The sequence below is a fragment of the Colobus angolensis genome, unplaced genomic scaffold (assembly GCF_000951035.1).
Source record: "Colobus angolensis palliatus isolate OR3802 unplaced genomic scaffold, Cang.pa_1.0 Scaffold127, whole genome shotgun sequence".
Taxonomy (NCBI): Eukaryota; Metazoa; Chordata; class Mammalia; order Primates; family Cercopithecidae; genus Colobus; species Colobus angolensis.
The window spans coordinates 9,350,618-9,369,484 of record NW_012113919.1 but is presented as its reverse complement, the minus strand read 5'-3'; the positions used below and the strand labels follow the sequence as shown (position 1 = coordinate 9,369,484).

At 34.9% G+C, this 18,867-nt stretch overlaps 1 protein-coding gene across 2 annotated transcripts in view; it reads right to left on the bottom strand.

The window, feature by feature from the left end:
- Positions 1 to 18,867, bottom strand: part of CDH12 (cadherin 12, type 2 (N-cadherin 2)) — a 1,158,911-nt gene that overhangs the window by 35,699 nt on the left and 1,104,345 nt on the right. For both annotated transcript variants that reach the window (XM_011933446.1, XM_011933447.1), the window contains one exon: positions 3,152 to 3,288. In XM_011933446.1, the coding sequence (XP_011788836.1) occupies positions 3,152 to 3,288 (137 nt within the window). The remainder of the gene's footprint in view (positions 1 to 3,151; positions 3,289 to 18,867) is intronic.

Sequence of the window (18,867 nt, the reverse complement as noted above, 5' to 3'; positions counted from 1 at the left end):
AGCCAGTAGGTGGCAGTGTGACAGAGCCCGCATATGCACCAATCATATTGATAACTAACAAATTAGGATTCTAAGATCTAAACTTTCAGGGACCAATGACACTTGCTTCCACTATAAACTTTCATACTTCCTTCCATTTTCTAAATGGTTGAAGCTCAAGGCTCTGAAAGGAGGCACTAGACCTTATTGTTATGAGTGTCTTCAATACTATGATAATTGCTTTCATAGCCCAGGGAGTCCCTGGAAAGAAAGAGACCTGCCACAGCTACAGTAGAAGCAATCAGTAAACTATCTGAGACATCCATCTAGAGTTAAGGCACATGGGCCCACTATCTCTACATCAAGGAAATATGCACCTGTTTGTGTATTAATAGGAATGTGTAGGTTAGATTAGATAGCTTTCTACTTAATAATATTTTATTATGGGTGATATGTTTATGATAAGTAGAAGTTATTGAAGTGACTGGTCGGTTGTCACTTATTGTATCCCCGCCATTAGAGTGAAAGTAACATGGTTCACAGAGGTCTTCTATTCTGTAACTTAGACAACTCATTTTCACCATATTTCTCAAAGATCTTAGAAAACAAAAGAGGATTTTAAAAATTCTGATATATTTTAGCTGTCCCCAAATTCTGCATAAATGAAATAAATGAAAGCATGAAATGAATGAGGAAAACATATGTGATTATAATAGGATGTGGTATGGGAGGGGAGAAAGACGCCAGGTGTGAAAGGAGAGAGACTTGGGGAAAACAAAGAAAATAAGGATGGGAGCCCTTCAAGAAGGAGAACTGTCATTCTCTTCTCCCTATCATATGACTGCTTGGAAGCTAACTCGCTGATCATCCCAAGCCTTACTGTCCAAAGAGGGCAGATATGAAAGAAGATGGCAAGGCAGAGGAAACCTGCAATATCGTGGCAACCCATCATGCACCGGTTTTAATGTCATGAAAATGAGTGAATTTCCCATGGTCAACTGGACACAGGAGAAAGGAGCTAAAATTGGGAAATCATGCTATCAATTTACCCAAAAAGGCCGCCTGCTAAGCAAGGGGGCCCTAGAATTAAGAAGTTATAAGGTCTACCACTGGGTGCCCATGTCAGATTCCCATGTGGAGGGGACACCTAGAGCCCCCAACAGCAAATAATTCACAAAATTACATGAGAATTAGCATTTCAACAACTGTCTTTACTGCCATTCCCGTTTAGTCCTAAAATCGGCAACCAGGCCAGGCACAGTGGTTCACTCCTGTAATCCCAGTACTTTGGGAAGCCAAGGCAGGTAGATCACCTGAAGTCGGGAGTTCGAGACCAGCCTGGCCAAGATGTTGAAACCCCGTTTCTACTAAAAGTACAAAAATTAGCCAGGTGTGGTGGTGCATGACTGTAATAACAGCTACTTGGCGGGCTGAGGCAGGAGAATCACTTGAACCCAGAAGGTGGAGGTTGCAGTGAGCCGAGATCACACCACTGCACTCCGGCTTGGGAGACAGAGGGAAACTATGTCTAAAAAATAAAAAAAAAGGTGGCAACCAATGGAGCACTATATTGGCACTACATTAATAGAGATTTATGCATTTTTAAAATTTCCCTCTTTCCTTTCTATTGCAAGAAACTGGAGAATCAATAGCCCCACCCTCAAGGAATGAAAGTTCTGATTATGTTGTCTTTGAGTTCTTCGGATATCTGTTTCCGTGTATCAGCAGACACCAAAATGTAGTTGCCTTTAATAATTGTGAAATATTGTAAAATTGTGACGAATAAATTTTCATATTTATTACAATTTTGTGGGTAAGAATTTAGGCAGGATTTGGCTGGGTTAATATTCCATTTCACATGGCATTGATGAAGTTTACATTGTGGTATTCCGCTAGTAAAGTGGACTGGACTACAGGCTCCAAGACAGCATCACTCACATTTCCAGAACATGGGAGGTATGGTTGGAAGGCAGAGCTGAGCTGGAGTTGTCAACCAGAGCACCACAATGTGACCTCTCTAGTATGGCAGCCTCCGGGTAGTCAGAGTTATTACATGATACTTGAGAATAATAACTGTTCCAACGAGCAAGGCAGAAGCTGCATGATCTTTTTTGTTAGGCTTATTTTTAATAATCAAAATAACCTAAAACAAATAACCTAAAAGCTAAAGATGTCATGAGGTTGTGGGAATGGATATCTGACTATTCATGTTTGTACGGAGTTGTTGAAGACAAAACTTTTTCATGTTTACATCCCCACTGAGTTGGACTGATCAAAACCCTTCAGCAGAAACGCTCACAGCTATTCCCTGCATGGAAAGTTGGAATTAGCTGCTAAAGTGTTATAAATTTGCACCAGATGCACAAAATAAAATAAGAAGGAAGCAAATGGAAGAGATTCAGTTGAGATTTTTGCAAAGCTTGCAAGAGACCATAAGTAAAAGGAATGGGGAGATGCACTTTTATTAAAAACAACTATCTCAAAAGCCAAATGTCACCACTCTCACCCCCACACATTACTTAAGAAAGTTATGATAATAACCTCGATTGTTCTGTCAAACAAATAAAACCTATAATCACTCTCAGTCTAGAGGATTCTCTTCTGAACCAAGCAGAAACCAACTCAAGAAATAATTCCTAATCATAGTAAACATTTTGAGCCACTCCTTGAAGAATTGCAATTGAAACTCCTGTATATTCCACAGTGATAGTTATCAAAAATAAATTTGAATAAAGGGAGAGAAAGAGAAGATGTATGAGTTTTTAAGGACTCTCTTCGATGTCAGAAAATATTTCAGAATGGGTGATTTTATATGATAACTATTTCTCCTCGCCTGGCCCTGTGAAATTCCCAACGATACGTAAAAGGAACCCGTGTGGAAGAGAAATTAATACTCAGGTGAATTTTTGAGGGTAGATCATAGAAAAGGATGAGGTCACACAATGAAATGCACTACTAGATATTCATGCAATCCTGCAAACAGGACTCATTGGCAGCTGTCACAATTTCTCTGGACTTACGCTGTGAGGAAAACGAACAGGTTTCTGAGTTTCCCCACGAGACCACTCAGCTGTCAGTCCAAAAATGAAAAACATCTCAGCAGGGACTCGTTTAAGAGTCTTAAATCCAAAAATCTGAAGTATAACATTGATTCTGTCCATGCCATACTTACTAACTTTACTCGCAATTATGGAGAAATTATACTGCGCAGTGCTTTCTCTGTCTAGTAATTCATTAGTGGCGATGGTTCCTTCATTTCCATCTATTGTAAAGTAGCTGTCCCCATCACTCTTCCAATCTATGAAGTACCTGTATATGAAAAGAGTAGATGCAAATGTGCAATGATTACACATTAATCATAACGGCACTTAGGCTAACTTGACACAGTTCCTTATTTTTCTCCCTGTAGCTATTACCCACCTTGCAATAAAGAAGAGTGTAAATGACAGCTTCTTTATTGCAAAGTCAGTATGCTCAAGGGGAAACTGGAAATAATAAAAGATTTAGTATTCTTGCTGTTCATATTATTTTAGGGTCTTGACACCTTGAAAGCTCAGCAGAGACTAAAATTCTAAAGCTGACCATGAGTTTCCTTAACCTGCTGAATATTAAAACTTTTCAAAGCAGTAAAAAATTCCTTAACAGTGGCTATGGCTGTGGAAATAGGGTTGAGAGAAGCACCTGGAAACAACTACAAAGAATTCAGGCCAAAACAGAGGTAGAATCTTTGTTTCCAGAGATAGAAAAATAACATCATGGAAACAAAAGGTAAATTTTTTAACTGACAATTTGGTGATTATACAAAAATATTTTCCTCAAACACATATAAAAGAGTCATTGTAGTTTTATTTTGTTGTGTATTTTATTGTTTCATTGTTGTTTTACTACATATCAGTCAACATTAAAAAAAAAAAAAACAGTGACCTTGGATAATGATGTCTCTTTATCTCGTTTATTATGTGACAGATTTGACAATAATGTATGTTGCCCTATGTGAAGCAACTGGACTAAAAATTCCAAGAAAATGAATAGCAAAATAAAAAATGCATGTCTTTAAATCTTTAAGTAACAGTAGATATATAGATTGATATTAAGTGAAATTCTTTTTCCAACATGTGTTTTCAATCATAACAATCATTAACATTTTTAAATATGACCATATGATAGACATTATTCTCAATGCTTATACATTGAGAATATGAAATGTCTGAAGAATAGTATTATCAATCTGTTTTATATATAAGAAAACAGAAAGCATAGAGACATGAAGGAATTCATCCAAATTAAAATAGAAAGTTTTAGATTGATGTTTGAACCAGGTCATCAATGTTTCCCATATAATTATCATTATATAGTCTTACCAATTTTAAATAGAACATTTCATGGGAAAAGATTTTGCTAATCAAAAGGCACAATACACAAAATATTTGTCATCATTTTATTCTAGCCTGGTACCAAAGACAGGTCATTTCAAACATCTACTTTCGTAGATGGCATCATTCTTAGTCAGCCCCTTGGAATCCCCACTCCAAAGAAAGTGTTCATGGTGAAAAGTCAGTAAAGGGACGTGTATCTCAACATAACAAACTATTTATTTTGACAAGCTGATTATTTGAAACTGTAGCAGTTTGTATGTTATTTCAGTTCTAGATCACTTGTGTTTACAAGTGAAATATATCTGAAATATATCATTCCATACTAATCTATACCTGTTAGTACAGGTATACCTTAATTTATAGCTCTTCACTTTATTGTACTTCACCCCAGTGCCGTTTTTACAAGTTGAAAGTTTGTTGCAACCCTGTGTCAAGCAAGTTCATCAGCATCATTTTTCCAACAGTGAGTGCTCACTTCATATTTGTGTCACGTTTTGGTAATTATTGTAATATTTCAAAATTTTTAATTAATATTGTAACTGTTAGGGTGATGTATGAACAGTGATACTTGATGTTACTATTGAAATTATTCTGAATCACAATGACTTATTTTGAGGCACAATGCACTGCACCCATATAAAAGGGTAAACTTAATCAATAAATGTTGTGTGTCCTGACTGCTTCACTAACCAGCTGTTCCCCCATCTATCTCCTGATCCTTGGGCCTTCCCTAGTCCCTGAGATACAACAATATTGAAAATCAGTCAATTAATAATTCTATAGTGGCCTCTAACTGTTCAAATGAAGGAGTCACACATATCTCACTTTTAGTTAAAAGCTAGAAATGATTAAGGTCAGTGAGGAAGGCATGCCTAAAGCCAAGATAGTCTAAAAGCCAGGCCTCTCATGCCAAACAGCCAAGCTGTGAATGCAAAGGAGTCCTTGAAGGACATTGAAAGTGCTACTCCAGTGAAAACAGGAATGGTTTAAAAGCAAATGAGTCTTATTGTGGTTATAGAGAAACTTCAGTGGTCTGGATAGAAGATAAAACCAGGCACAACATTCCTTTAAGCCAAAGCCTGATCCAGAATATGACCCTAGCTGTCTTCAATTCTATGAAGGTGGAAAGAAGTAAGGAAACTACAGAAGGAAAATGTGACCTAGCAGAGGTTCGTTTATGAGGTTTAAGGAAATAAGTCTTCTCTATAACATTAACGTGCAAGGTAAAGCAGGGAGTACTTAGGTAGAATCTGCAGAAAGTTATCAAAAGTTCTAGATAAGATCATCGATAAAGGTGGCTACACTAAACAACAGATTTTAAAAGTAAGTAGAACAGCCTTCTATTGGAAGATGATGCCATCAAGGACATTTACAGCTAGAAAGGAGAAGTCAATGCCTGGCTTCAAAGCTTAAAAAAACAGTCCAACTCTCTTAGCAGAAGCTGATACAAGTGGTGATTTGAAGTTGAAGCCAGTGTTCATTAACCATTATAAAAATCCTAGAGTCCTTAGGAATTTTGCTAAATCTACTCTGCCTGTTGCTTTATAAATGGAACAACAAAGCCTGGATGACAGCACATCTGTTTACAGCACGGCTTATTAATTTTTTTTTTTTTTTTTGAGACAGAGTCTCACTCTGTCACCCAGGCTGGAATGCAATGGTGTGATCTTGGCTCACCACAACCTCTGCCTTCCAGGTTCAAGCGATTCTCCTGCCTCAGCCCCCCAAGTAGCTGGTATTACAGGTGCATGCCACCACGCCCGGATAATTTTTGTATTTTTAGCAAAGATGGGGTTTCACCATGTTGGTCAGGCTGGTCTCAAACTCCTGACCTCATGATTTGCCCACCTCAGCCTCCCAAAGTGCTGAGATTACAGGCATGAGCCACCACACCCTGCAGGTTTACTAAATATTTTAAGTCTACTGTCGAGACCCACTGCTCAGGAAAAAAAACTTCCTTTCCAAATATTACTACTCTTTAACAATGCACCTAGTCACCCAAGAGCTCAGATGGAGATATATAAAGAAATGAATGTTGTTTCCTTGACTGCCAACACAACATCCATTCTGAAGTCCATGGATCAAAAAAGTAATTTTGACTTTCAAGTCTTCTTATTTAAGAAATACATTTTGTAAGGCTATAGCTACCAAAGATAGTGATTTCTATGATGATTCTTGACAAAGTAAATTGAAGACCTTATGGAAAGGATTTATCATTTTAGATGCTATTAAGAACACTGGTGATTCATGAGAGGAGGTCAAAAGATAAAAACAGGAATTTGGAAGAAGTTATTCCAACCCTCACGGGTTGGAATATATTGAGGGACTCAAGATTTCAATGGAGGAAGTAATTGCAGAGGGGTGGAAATAACAAGAAAACTGAAATTAGAAGTAAAGCCCTAAGATGGACTGAATTGCTGCAATTTCATGATAAAACTTGAACAAATGGGGACTTACTGCTTATAGATGAGAAAAGCAGGTTATTTCTTGAGATAACATCTACTTTTGGTGAAGATACTACGAATACTATCAAAATCATAACAAAACATTAGAATATTATAAAAACTTAATAAAGCAGTGGCAGGTTTTAAGAGGATTGACTCCAATTTTGAAAGAAGTACTATTGTAGGTAAATGCTACCTAACAGCATCACATGCTGCAGAGAAATACTTTGTGGAAGGAAGAATCGACTGACAGAGCAAACCTCATTGTTTTCTTAAGAAATTCCCATAGCTGCCCCAACCCTCAACAACCACCACTCCAATCAGTCAGTAGCCACTGAGTTCAAGGCAAGACCCTCTACCAGTGAAAAAGATTACAACTTTACAACTTGCTGAAGGCTCAGATGATCTCCAGTGTTTTTTTTTTTTTTTTTTAAGCGATAAAGTATTATTTCACACTTACTAGAATATAGTGTAAACATGATGTTTATGTGTACTGGCAAACCAAAAAAATGTTTAACTTGCTTTATTACAATATTTGCTTTATTGTGGTAGTCTGGAACCAAACCTGCAATATATCCAAGGTGTGTCTGACATTGATTTCTGAACTGGAAAATGTGTGGTATTAACTAGAATAGGGTATGAGCCATGCTGTTAATCTAATTTTGACATTTCTTCTGTTTATTGGAGGAGTGAGAAAGCATTGATGTCTTCCCATTTCAATGTGGTACCTTAGCTCACATGAATGCTTTCAAAAATTAAAAATGAAGTTAAGGCACACCTAAAGGTCAGGAAACACAGAGATATAATGAGCTTAATTCTCCGTATTGCATGTTCTTTCCTGAACAAGAAAGCATTTCTCAAAATACTGCTTTACAGTACCTCATTTAACTTGCCATATGCCTAATTTAAGAAGAAAATTGCCACTGAAACTCCTTATTAACTGTAGTATTTCTGAAAGAATTGCTGATGTAGGCTTACTATGTTCAATTTTTCAATTTATTAAGTATCTGCTGGGTGTCCACTATACACTATACATTATTCTAGAGATGAGACATATAAAAATAAGTAAAGTATGATGTCCATCACTGAAGACTTTAGTTGGGAAGACACGGATAAACAGACTGTTTCAATGCCTGAAAGAGAGATAGTAAAGAAGGCACTGCAGAAGTGCCAAGAAAACACATCACACGTAAAACCTAGTGCTTCAGGCAATCCTTCCTGCATATGATATTTGGCTGACATTAGAAGGCCATAAGGAAATCATCCAAGAGGAGGTTGAAGCAGAAAAAGTGAGGGGAGGAATAGACGGTGTTTTAGAAACCTGCAACAGCAGTAGCAAAACCACACAGGTACTGTAGGGAACTGTAAGTTGTTTAGAATTACCATAGAAAACTATCTGAGAAGCACAATGACATGAAAAAAAATGAGTGATTTAGGTCAAGGAAAATCTTATACATTATAATTAAAAAACGATTAATTTCTCTATAAGTAGTCCTTGGTGCATGATTTGTATTAGAAACTCTCAAATACAACTGAGAGGAATCACTGGTTTTTAATATATTTTTAATAATTTAAAAATATTTCAAATTTATAATAAAGTTGTAAGAATTGCCCAATAAAATTCCAAATATCTTTCACTTACACTTAATACATTAATATTTTCCCACATTTACTTTACCACTTTCCCTATGTATAAATACATACTGATATTATGCCAGTTCCATTTGAGAACATCATACAGATACCACGTCCCTCGAGCCCTAAATACTTAATTATGTTTTTCCAAGAACAAAGATGATTCATTTGTCCCAGTATCGGTAATGTAAACATAAGCCACCTGGTTAAGGAGATGAAGAATCATATTTTGAAAATAAGTATTTCCAGACTTTATCTCAGGATAACACCAATATAGACAAAGGTAAAGCTTCTGTAATTTTAGGTAATTCTGATGCTTATTCCGATCGGAAGCTAATGATCTGAGTGAGTGTTTTGCAGATGTTTTTACCCTCTGTTATAGATATCCTGTGCTTCTGTTTCTTGGGGGTGAATTAGATTAACCTCGTTTCCAAACTGACTTCCCCTTAACCCCCTACATACTAGTTTTCCAATTAGCCAGGCAAAAATTGTCAAGTCAAGCTCCACACTGCTTCTATTCCTGTGTTCTTTCTCTATTAGCATAGTAAAAATTCTGCAACATCAGATTCACTATGGGATGGGTAGAATGTTCTGTGAAATGTCATGAAGTACATTATCTTGTACCTAGAAGGATTGTGGTGACATTAGAAAAATTCTAAAAGATAGGAGAGCCTGGTATAGTCATATGTTGCAAAATGTTAAAAAAAAAAAAAAAGCCCATGAGGCTGGGCTTGGTGGCTCACACTTGTAATCCCAGCACTTTGGGAGGCTGAGGTGGGCGGATCACGAGGTCAAAATATGGAGACCACCCTGGCCAACATGGTGAAACCTGTCTCTACTAAAAATACAAAAAATAGCTGGGCATGGTGGCATGTGCCTGTAGTCCCAGCTACTTGGGAGGCTGAGGCAGGAGAATCACTTGAACCTGGGGGGCAGATGTTGCAGTGAGCTGAGATCACACCATTGCACTCTGCACTCTAGCCTGGGCAACAAGAGTAAAACTCCGTCTCAAAAAAAAAAGCACATGAGTTTTTGCAGAGTCAAGGTTTCAAGTTGTCTGACTTTGGTACCATTAAACCACAGACATGCACTTCATATAGTTATCAGTTTTTATTCTTTCTTTGATCATCTTTTCTCTTTGATTAGGTTGTTTAATCCATTCCCATTCAACAGTTAACACTGATGTAATGGTATTTGCATTTGCCATTTTGTTTTTTAGGTTTTCTATGTTTCTCATGTTTTTTTTGTTTATTTCTTCTCTACTTCTTTCTTTTACAGTAAGTGAGTATTTCTTTAATGATTTTTATTATATCATTTATTTTCTTAGTATCTGCTTTAAATTTTGCCATATATGACTTAACTCATCAGATTCACATTCATACTAATTAGAGTAAAATATAGAAATGTTTCTTCTTATAGTTATGTGCAATAACTGTATATATTATACCTGTTGCATCCATATATGTCACAAGTGCAATAAAACATTGCAATAATTATTAATTTTTATAGTTTTATGTAATGTTTGCATCTTGCCCCTCCTGATAAGATACCATGTCCCTTGACTGGTTGTGAAGGGAAGAGAAACCATGTCTTTTTACTGCACCTGTCAGGTGGGCATTTCTATCAAGCCGAGCTGGGACATAGGCGTGGGGGAGAGGAGGAGGTTCTGGGTTAAGTGCCACTGTCTTTTGCTATTCTTACCAAGTTTTAGTAGCTTTTCTTGAGTAAATTGTTCTTCATGTGCTGCATGCCCTTAGAAAAGTTTCCAGAGGCTATAAATGAGTGTCTTTTATTTCTTAAAGAAACAAATGCCATTTATTCTTGTTTCACTGTGGAGTGTGTCTACAGACCGCATCCTGCTGCCATTCGTTAAGTGGCAACTCCACTAATTTTTGGAATTCTCTTACTCTTTTCTTGTGAATTCCAGTTAACTTGCATGATATTTTTCAAAGCTTTTCTTTATTTCCATCTTTGAAAATCTCTGCAACGAACAGATCATTCTTTAACGCTAATAATATTCAATTATTATGTAGATGTTGGCAAATATAACACAGCTTGTATACATTTTGTGTATGTGACATGATTATCCTACTTACCCAAAACTTGTTAAATTTCTTGAGAGCAGAGACTAGCTTTGTTCATCTCTGTGTTGTCAAGGACCTGGGATGTTGTTTGTACACAGCACCTGCCACTTAAATATTGTATTGAATTCATTGCACAGATCCTATACTTCCTGCCTATGTAATAGTTACATATTTCTACATCAAGGCATCATATTTAGAGCTTTAAGACTGTCTTATTTGGGACAATCAATTCAATTATTTCTGGTTTGCTGAGGACTTTCTCAGTTTTTACACTGAGTGTCCTTAGGACCAGAAAACTCCTCAAGATTTTTCCCAGATAAGGTTGGGAAAATTGATCACCTTGTTTATAGTTAATATTTGTAGCATATGTTATAATTCAGCAAACTGATTCAAACAGAAGTCTAACTTCATACAGTGAATCACTACATATATAGGTTATGTTTAATTGTAATTTTAGGTATTTTTGATAACAAGTTTAAAATTCAAGAACTTACATAATATATACATCAAATAATGTGTATATCTCTTAGTTGTGTGTTTCTATATATCAGTCAACCAGGATCCAATATCTTGCAAGCTTAGTAAACATATTTAATTTTTTTTGTTCATTCAGTCTAATGCTGAAGTAGAGTTTGCAATACATACATTAACCACCACCTAGATGCAATGAAATATAGCATGAAGCACACTAATATTTTGTACAGAGAGAACTAGGGTGACATACATTTTATTTATTTACCTTGTGCAAATAGTTTAGTGAGATTCCCTTCCAATATCTATTCTCCCTATGTTCTATAAAATTTGGAAAATAATACCTACCTAGCAGTGTAACCACGAATGTTGTTATAAAAATGAAATAAGATAAAGTATATGTTGCGTAGGGATAGAGTCATGTGTATCAGTGTATGAGTGTGTGAGTGTTCTTTTCCCCCTTTCTCCCTCTCTCCTTCCATATTATTTTGTATTACTTTCCAGATAAAAATTTTTCCTTACACACACATTTTCTTATCTGGCATCAAGTAGTGGCACACATAACCTTCAGCTTTCTAGTACTTGAACTACGAAGCTCTCACACAAACTCATAAAGTACAAACCATAAATGTGGTGCTTCTGTTTGACTGTCAGTCGCTACTTTCTGGTATCTAATTTTTAGCTCTGTCACCTTGTGAGATTTGGCAAGCTCCTTTCTCTTCATGTTATCCTCCAACGAAGCTTTATATCTTCTGGAATATGGCTGAAACATATTTGAACAGTTTCTACTCAGTTAAGCATCTTCAGCATCTTCTCATAGTTAGCCAGGTCTTAGACTATAGGCCTAATACCAGCTCCCGCATCTTCCTGATGCTCTGTCTGTATGTGACTGACTAAATCCTGTGCCTGACTAAAGCATAAATATTTTCTATTGTGATATTTTATCCAGTATAGCAACTGAGAGACATTTATAAGAAAAGAACTTCGATGAACTTGCAATGAAACCATTCCTACATTTTCTGGACAATTTCGGAAAAGATATGGCCCAGTTCTAAAAGGTATAGAAATTTTGAGGAGTTACAACCTCGCAGAGTAAATCATCACGTGTTTCTGCTGCCAGTCTGCAACAGTCTACTTACAATCTAAGGGTAAAATATTATTGGAATTGCAACTAATCACAATGGTGTAACATGAACTGTGTAATTTGGCCTGACAAATGGGTTTCTATGAGCAAAAGACTTAAACGGAAAGTATGTTTGACTCATCTCATACTTATTTGGTAAGTAGATGGGATTTAAATGAAAAAAAATGATATGATTATAATCTATATATAATAAAATAAATCTAAAGTTCATACAATTATGTAGTGATTGTTGCTGAAAAAAAAAAGGTTTTAACAATTGAATAGAAATCAGAAATTAAAACTTTAACCTAGTCTGCGCAGGCCATTTGAGAGAGTGGTTTTATTCCTATACTGTAAATTAGTTTTCAGAAATGCTTTAAAAAATTTTCTGCTATTTATTAGGTAAGCATTTCCCTTAAAATTGTGCTTTTCAATTTGCTTAGTAACTTTCTCACCATCAATGCAAACGCTAACTTTGACCCTGTCCCAGTTCTCAACTACATGTGTAAAAAGAACTTAATGGTACAAAATTACTCTGAAAGTATCACACCTCATTGTTTAAATAAGAAAAATCTGGTAATAATGATACAGGTCAAGGTAGAAAATGTCATTTTGTTAAGATAATGATAGTAGATCAAAATGTCTTTACTCGTATCTCTTCTTAGTTGCCAATGTTTTTGTTTTGTCATTTGGAAGACAATTAAAGAAAGTAAATTCAGTTCAATTCATTTTAACAAACATTTTACTGAGCACCTTAGCCACCTGAGACGATATGTCAATTGCAATTTCTCCATCAGCAATCACAAATAAATCCCACTATGTTCCTCTCAAACTTTCTAAACTACCAGTTCCTACTTTCCTATCAGTTCCTCTTTTTTCTTATCTTCCTCCTCATCTTTACTTTCCCCTTACTAGACTTCAAAGTTGTATCTTAAATGGCTTAGAGGGTTTCTATGGCTTGTTTTAAATGTTTGATGAGAAACTAAATATTTACAGAAGTATAATCACTTAATAAAAGTAAGTCTTCTGTCTTTAAATTTCCCATTTGTACACACACAATATGATTAAAATAGATCTCTAAAGAAGAAGAAATATACCATAATCTACATAATGTTGAAATTATAATTGTTATATTTGTATTTTCCTCTAAGTTGCTTAAGCTTTCCTCTGCCTTTTTTTTTTTTTTTCTTTTTGGAACAGTCATACATGGTCTTCTCACTCTGTATTGTCTTACAGATCTGGAAGTTAACTTCAAAACTCTCTTCTACCCTGTCATTCTGTTGGTTCATCTGACCAATGTATTTTGTCTTTAACTCAGAGCAAAAATAACTTTATCTTTGACAAGAACGTCTTCTGCCCCCAAAGCTTTACACCTGTCCTTTGGTTTACTTTGCAGACACCTTGAAGCAGCTTACTGTAATAGAAAGAAAATGAGGTTGGGACAAATAACAATTAAGTCTAGGCTCTGTACTTAATAGCTTTAAACTTCCCAAGTCTCAGTTTTACCACATATTAAAAAATACAGACTGTAATAACTGACTAAATAAGTAAAGAATTTGCTCAGTAAATGTTGGTATCTTCTGCTTAGAAGTATCTTTGACTCTAGACTTTCAGAAGTCCCTTATTCTGGACTTGGTTGTCAGCTCATTTCAATTTTTTTCTTCCCATTCATGTCACAAAACTTTCCTAATTTACTCAGAAATCAAGGGCACCTTTTAGCTTTTTTCATGTTCTCCCCATAAAGACTTGCCAAATCCCTCTAGAGAGCATCTATTACTTCCTTCTTACAAAACTGTACCATTTTTTAAACTTTACTTTCTACCTATTTGAATTGGTGTTAACAGTTTCTCTCAAATAAGAATAGCAAAGTAACTATTTCGTGTTGTTCATTATACAGGAAGTTTCTTTCAAGTATGAAGAGTTCCTTACTGAATATACTGTTCTATTTATAATACAGTGCACTTATATGTGTGAATTGAATTACGTTATCTGACTTTTCTTATTGATAATGTCCTGGTCATACTTCAAGCATGGAATACTTTAATTTACATTTTTGAATATTCAAACTTATTTATTCCGACGTCTTTTTGAGAGAGCTTCATTATAACTATTTTGTTGAACTAAGTCCAACGCTTGTTATCCCAGGTCAGCACTGGATTTATTTACTCTTATTAGGTCATGGCCAAATGGCTCTGAAGAACAGTGCCATTTTACGTAGAGTTGCTTACCATTTGAAACCCAAATATAGACATCATATTTGAAAGAAAGCTTTTATTTTCCTTCTAACTAAGCTTGCATTTTCTGCTTGTGATTAGTCTACTCTTTAGCTAATTTGTGCTCCGAAAATTACCTATATTCTCTTAACTGAGTGCTCGGGAACAGCTTATGAAATGGATTCATTTCTCTTGTTTCCTATTGATCACTGACTATTACAGTATTTTTTGAGAAGAACATTTTATATTTATTGTTTATATATTTAAAGTAACTATTTTAATATATAAATAATGTGCAAAATCTCAAATACATGTGACAAAGGGGCTATTCTACAAAGGAAATTAAAGACAGTAGAAAAAGAGCTAGGATAATTGTACTTATATAGGATACTGTCTCAGTACTTGCAGGTAAAGCAACAAAACTGAACCTCTAGCAGGCAAAAGTTAAATGCAAATAGTGCAGGTCAGTAATATAGAATATGTAGACTACAAAGACAAGGACATTCTCTCATTTGGGGGTAGTTATAAAGAGCATAACAGAGCAGCACAAAAATAGTTCATATCCGGCGGGGTGTGGTGGCTCTTGCCTGTAATCCCATCACTTTGGGAGGCGAGGCAGGTGGATCATGAGGTCAGGAGATGGAGACCATCCTGGCTAACACGGTGAAACGTCGTCTCTACTAAAAATACAAAAAAATTAGCCAGGCGTGGTGGGCGCCTGTAGTCCCAGCTACTTGGGAGGCTGAGTCAGGAGAATGGCGTGAACCCGGGAGGGGGAGCTTGCAGTCAGCCGAGATCGCGCCACTGCCCTACAGCCTGGGCGACAGAGCGAGACTCCATCTCAAAAAAAAAAAAAAAAAAAAAGTTCATAGTCTCACAAATATCTGGGCACTTTAGTCATAGAGATTCCCTTAGGCATATCAATAGAATAATGTAAAATTTATTTGAAAATTAAAGCAAACGCATCATTGTCTGTTTCATTGAAATCCTCCTATCCTCCTAAAAGTTGGAGTTGTAGATCTGTATCACAAACCCATTGAATTTGGTCAACTGTAAAACGCTTAGTTATGCCTAAATTGTATAAGAACTTTGTAGTTCTCCAGTAAAATAAAGGGAACTTAATCTCACGTAATAAGGTATAATATGGTGAGTCCAGCCTGATCAATGTCACTATTGTCATAATCCAATTTAACATTTTTTTCAGGTTTAATTAGGTTGTTGTAATTACCTTTAAACATATGTAAAGTATATATAATACTTTCACATATATAGTAGGGTCCATAGTTAACATATTTTAAAATACCAAATATCATATATTTTTACTGCTTTGTGTTCATATTCCAGCCACTTTGCTTAAATTTAATTTTATTTTCATTAATTGTAGAATTACAAAGCTACTCAAAAATTCAGATTAGCATTTCAATTACATTTAAGTAGCAGAGTGATTAGTAGCGTAACCTTTGAAATTTAGCAGCCTTTGTTTAAATCGGTTTCTTATTCTTTCTAAAGACATAATATGATCTTGGGCCTCAGTGTCCCGCTCTGTCAACTAATGTCAGCTTCAGTGTTTAAACAAATATGAGCAATGTGCTAAGCTCAGTACCCAGCACAATTTAGCTCTTACAATGTTACTATATGTAGATAATTGGTTGCTACTGACATAAGTAAAAGTGAACGTGTTTATCTTGGTACATATTATTTGCAATAGTTCCTTGTATATTGACTGTCAGCGAGTTGGTCATTTGAAGAGGAAGCAAAATAACTTTATTTCAGAGAAACACGTAATTCTCCATCATTTAGTATATAATAACAAATTCTGAAGGGATATATTCTTAACCATTCAGTTGGTGTAAATTTGAAGGGAATGCTATTTTTTTCTCCAGTGCAAACAAAATAAGCATGTATGCTAGCAAAGGTGTCAGCTTTGTTTAATATTGTCAAGTACAGATAGAATTCCACTCTAAAAGGCAGATTGACATGGACCAATAACTTGATAACAGCATGTCTAAAGCATATATACTCAACTGTCTCACTGGGGATAGAGTTTGCTGAGTTAGTGTGCAATGGCTCCCCAAAGAGATTAAGGAGAGATTAAAGATAGGCAAATTAAGTTATTGATAAATTTTCAGATTCAGAACTCATATAAAGAAATTTGAAGATCTGGTCTACCCAAACTCAACTCTTCTCAGTTCTATTTCTTCCAATTAAAATAGTTAACCTCTATTTTATCTCCTTCATTCTAGACTTCTGCCATCTTGGATGTCAAAAGGTTATGTATATTTTATCACTTATAACTCACTTCTCCCATTTCCCAGTGTCTTCTTCATGTCCTTCATATCCACTGAAACCACCATATTGAACCCTGTCATGGTACTTACCAAAATTTTACTTAGGACACAAATACATATAAAGTGAAAAATGAAAAGATACCTGAGAGTTGGACCATACTGAATAAGGTTTCATACACTACATGCAAGATTAATTTAATTTTAAAAATTTTCTTGATGTAAAAGATATATTCTAGTGTATAATGCAATGTACTAATAAAATACAGTATGTATATATATATATATGTATATGTGCATGTGAGTTTTTTCAAATCTAATATAGGTAGATCTATATCCAGATGTGTAAAGGTAATGTCTTTTTTTCTTAAGCGCTCATACACCTGGGTGTTCTGGCATGATCTTTATGGGGATTAACCTCTGTTAGCAAATTGTAGTACAGTTGATCTCTATTTTCTTAGCAAATTTTCTCTTCTTCTCTTTCTTGTTTGCTTTTTTTTTTCATTTTTCTTTAAGTAAAATGATTTTTCAGTTTCTTCGCTTCTATAAATGGAGTTAATACAAGCTAAATACCATCAGCACACTTGCAAAGAAACTTCATGCAAAAACCAACTTCAGAGAAATAATTCTCTTGTGGGTCCTAAAGACTCAGTACACCACAGTTGTGAAAAAGATGAATAGGGCAAAATCCCCAGAGATTAATATATTCAGCTACTCCTGCAGTTTCTAAATTCTATACCTCCTTTTATTGGTTTGTTTATCTCTGAGTTTTTTAGAGGCATTCCTTATCAAACCTTCTCTGCCTTTTCTTTTCATGTCCATCAATTTGTACAAAAATATCTAATTTTTTTTTCATTTAACATGTTTTGCATTGTTTCTGTGTATTTGTTTCCTGCATACTGTCAAATGATCTAAGAATTTATAATGTATTCTTTAGAGGTACTTTGAGTCCTAGCTATTGTTAAAAGCCAGAGTTTACTTTCACTTAGAATTAGTGAAGTAATTCATGAAGAATAGTTTTGGTATAGAAACTAACACACTATTTTTTCTTAATGTGAACTTAAATTTTTTTTTTTTTTATGTAGAGTCAGATTCCTCATTTTGTATAACTCTAATCAACTTTTCTCATTTTACATTTTATTATTCAGTTGGTAGAAAATAACTTTTATTTTTCATGGCATGCTTTCTGAGAAAGTACTGAGTATTCATATAGGTATTGGAAGAAGAATATTATCCATATATAGTATAGAACATTCATTAAGATAAAATAATCTTTTTTGAGCCCCCCATATCTTATCTATTTCCTTTAGTATTCACAATGTGAATCTTAATATAATGTATATATTCTCAAAATCATCAAAGAAGCATCTGAAACAAGTACACGGTTATTTGCAAAGCTACAGGATCATAGTCCATACAAAAATAAATGTGATTTTTTTTTAAGATAGCATTTCCTATTAGTTAATTATTAGAGACAATCGTGAGCCAACATTTTGGAACAAATCTGAGTGTTGAAATACTGAAATTATCATAGTTTCTCAGATATTCTTCTAGATTTACAAAGGAAGTAACTGTGTTGATTTTTCTTCAATGCAGAAAACACAAATGCATACTATGCCATTTTAATATTTAGTGGAAATTAGTGTTACATAGGTCAAGTCATTCATTGAAGAAATATTTATTAACTATCCATAATTTAAATATTAATTAAACAACAAATAAACATTGAACAAATATTTAATAACTATCCATAATTTAAATATTCATCAAAATATTGTGTTAGGCAATATTTTAAGTGTGTGGGATCTCTCAATAAAAATGTAGAAAAATCTCTGCCCCTGTGCAGTTTATATACTAATGAGAAGAAGAACAAAATAAATCACATACGTAGCACTAAATATGCCAGATATTGCTCTAGAAACATTTAGACCAATAGTTCATTTAATTCTCGCAAAAATCTTGTGAGGTAGGTGAGAAAGAGAGAATGGGCAATTTTTCAAACATTTAATAGAAGTTATATATACTGCCATAGCATGTCACATGATAGCTGGGCCTCTCTTGCTTCTCTCTCCCAAAGTGTGCTGTGTCTGAACTTAGGTTTTTGCACACATGCTAAGATTTCTGTCATATTGAAAAGAGCCTTCAAATGCAAACCAGCTACTTTGATACTTTCTTAATCAATTCCAATTGATTACAGCCATTTTTACAAAAGTGTGGTAAAAAGACTAGATTTGGAATATAAGATCATTTTTGTGGA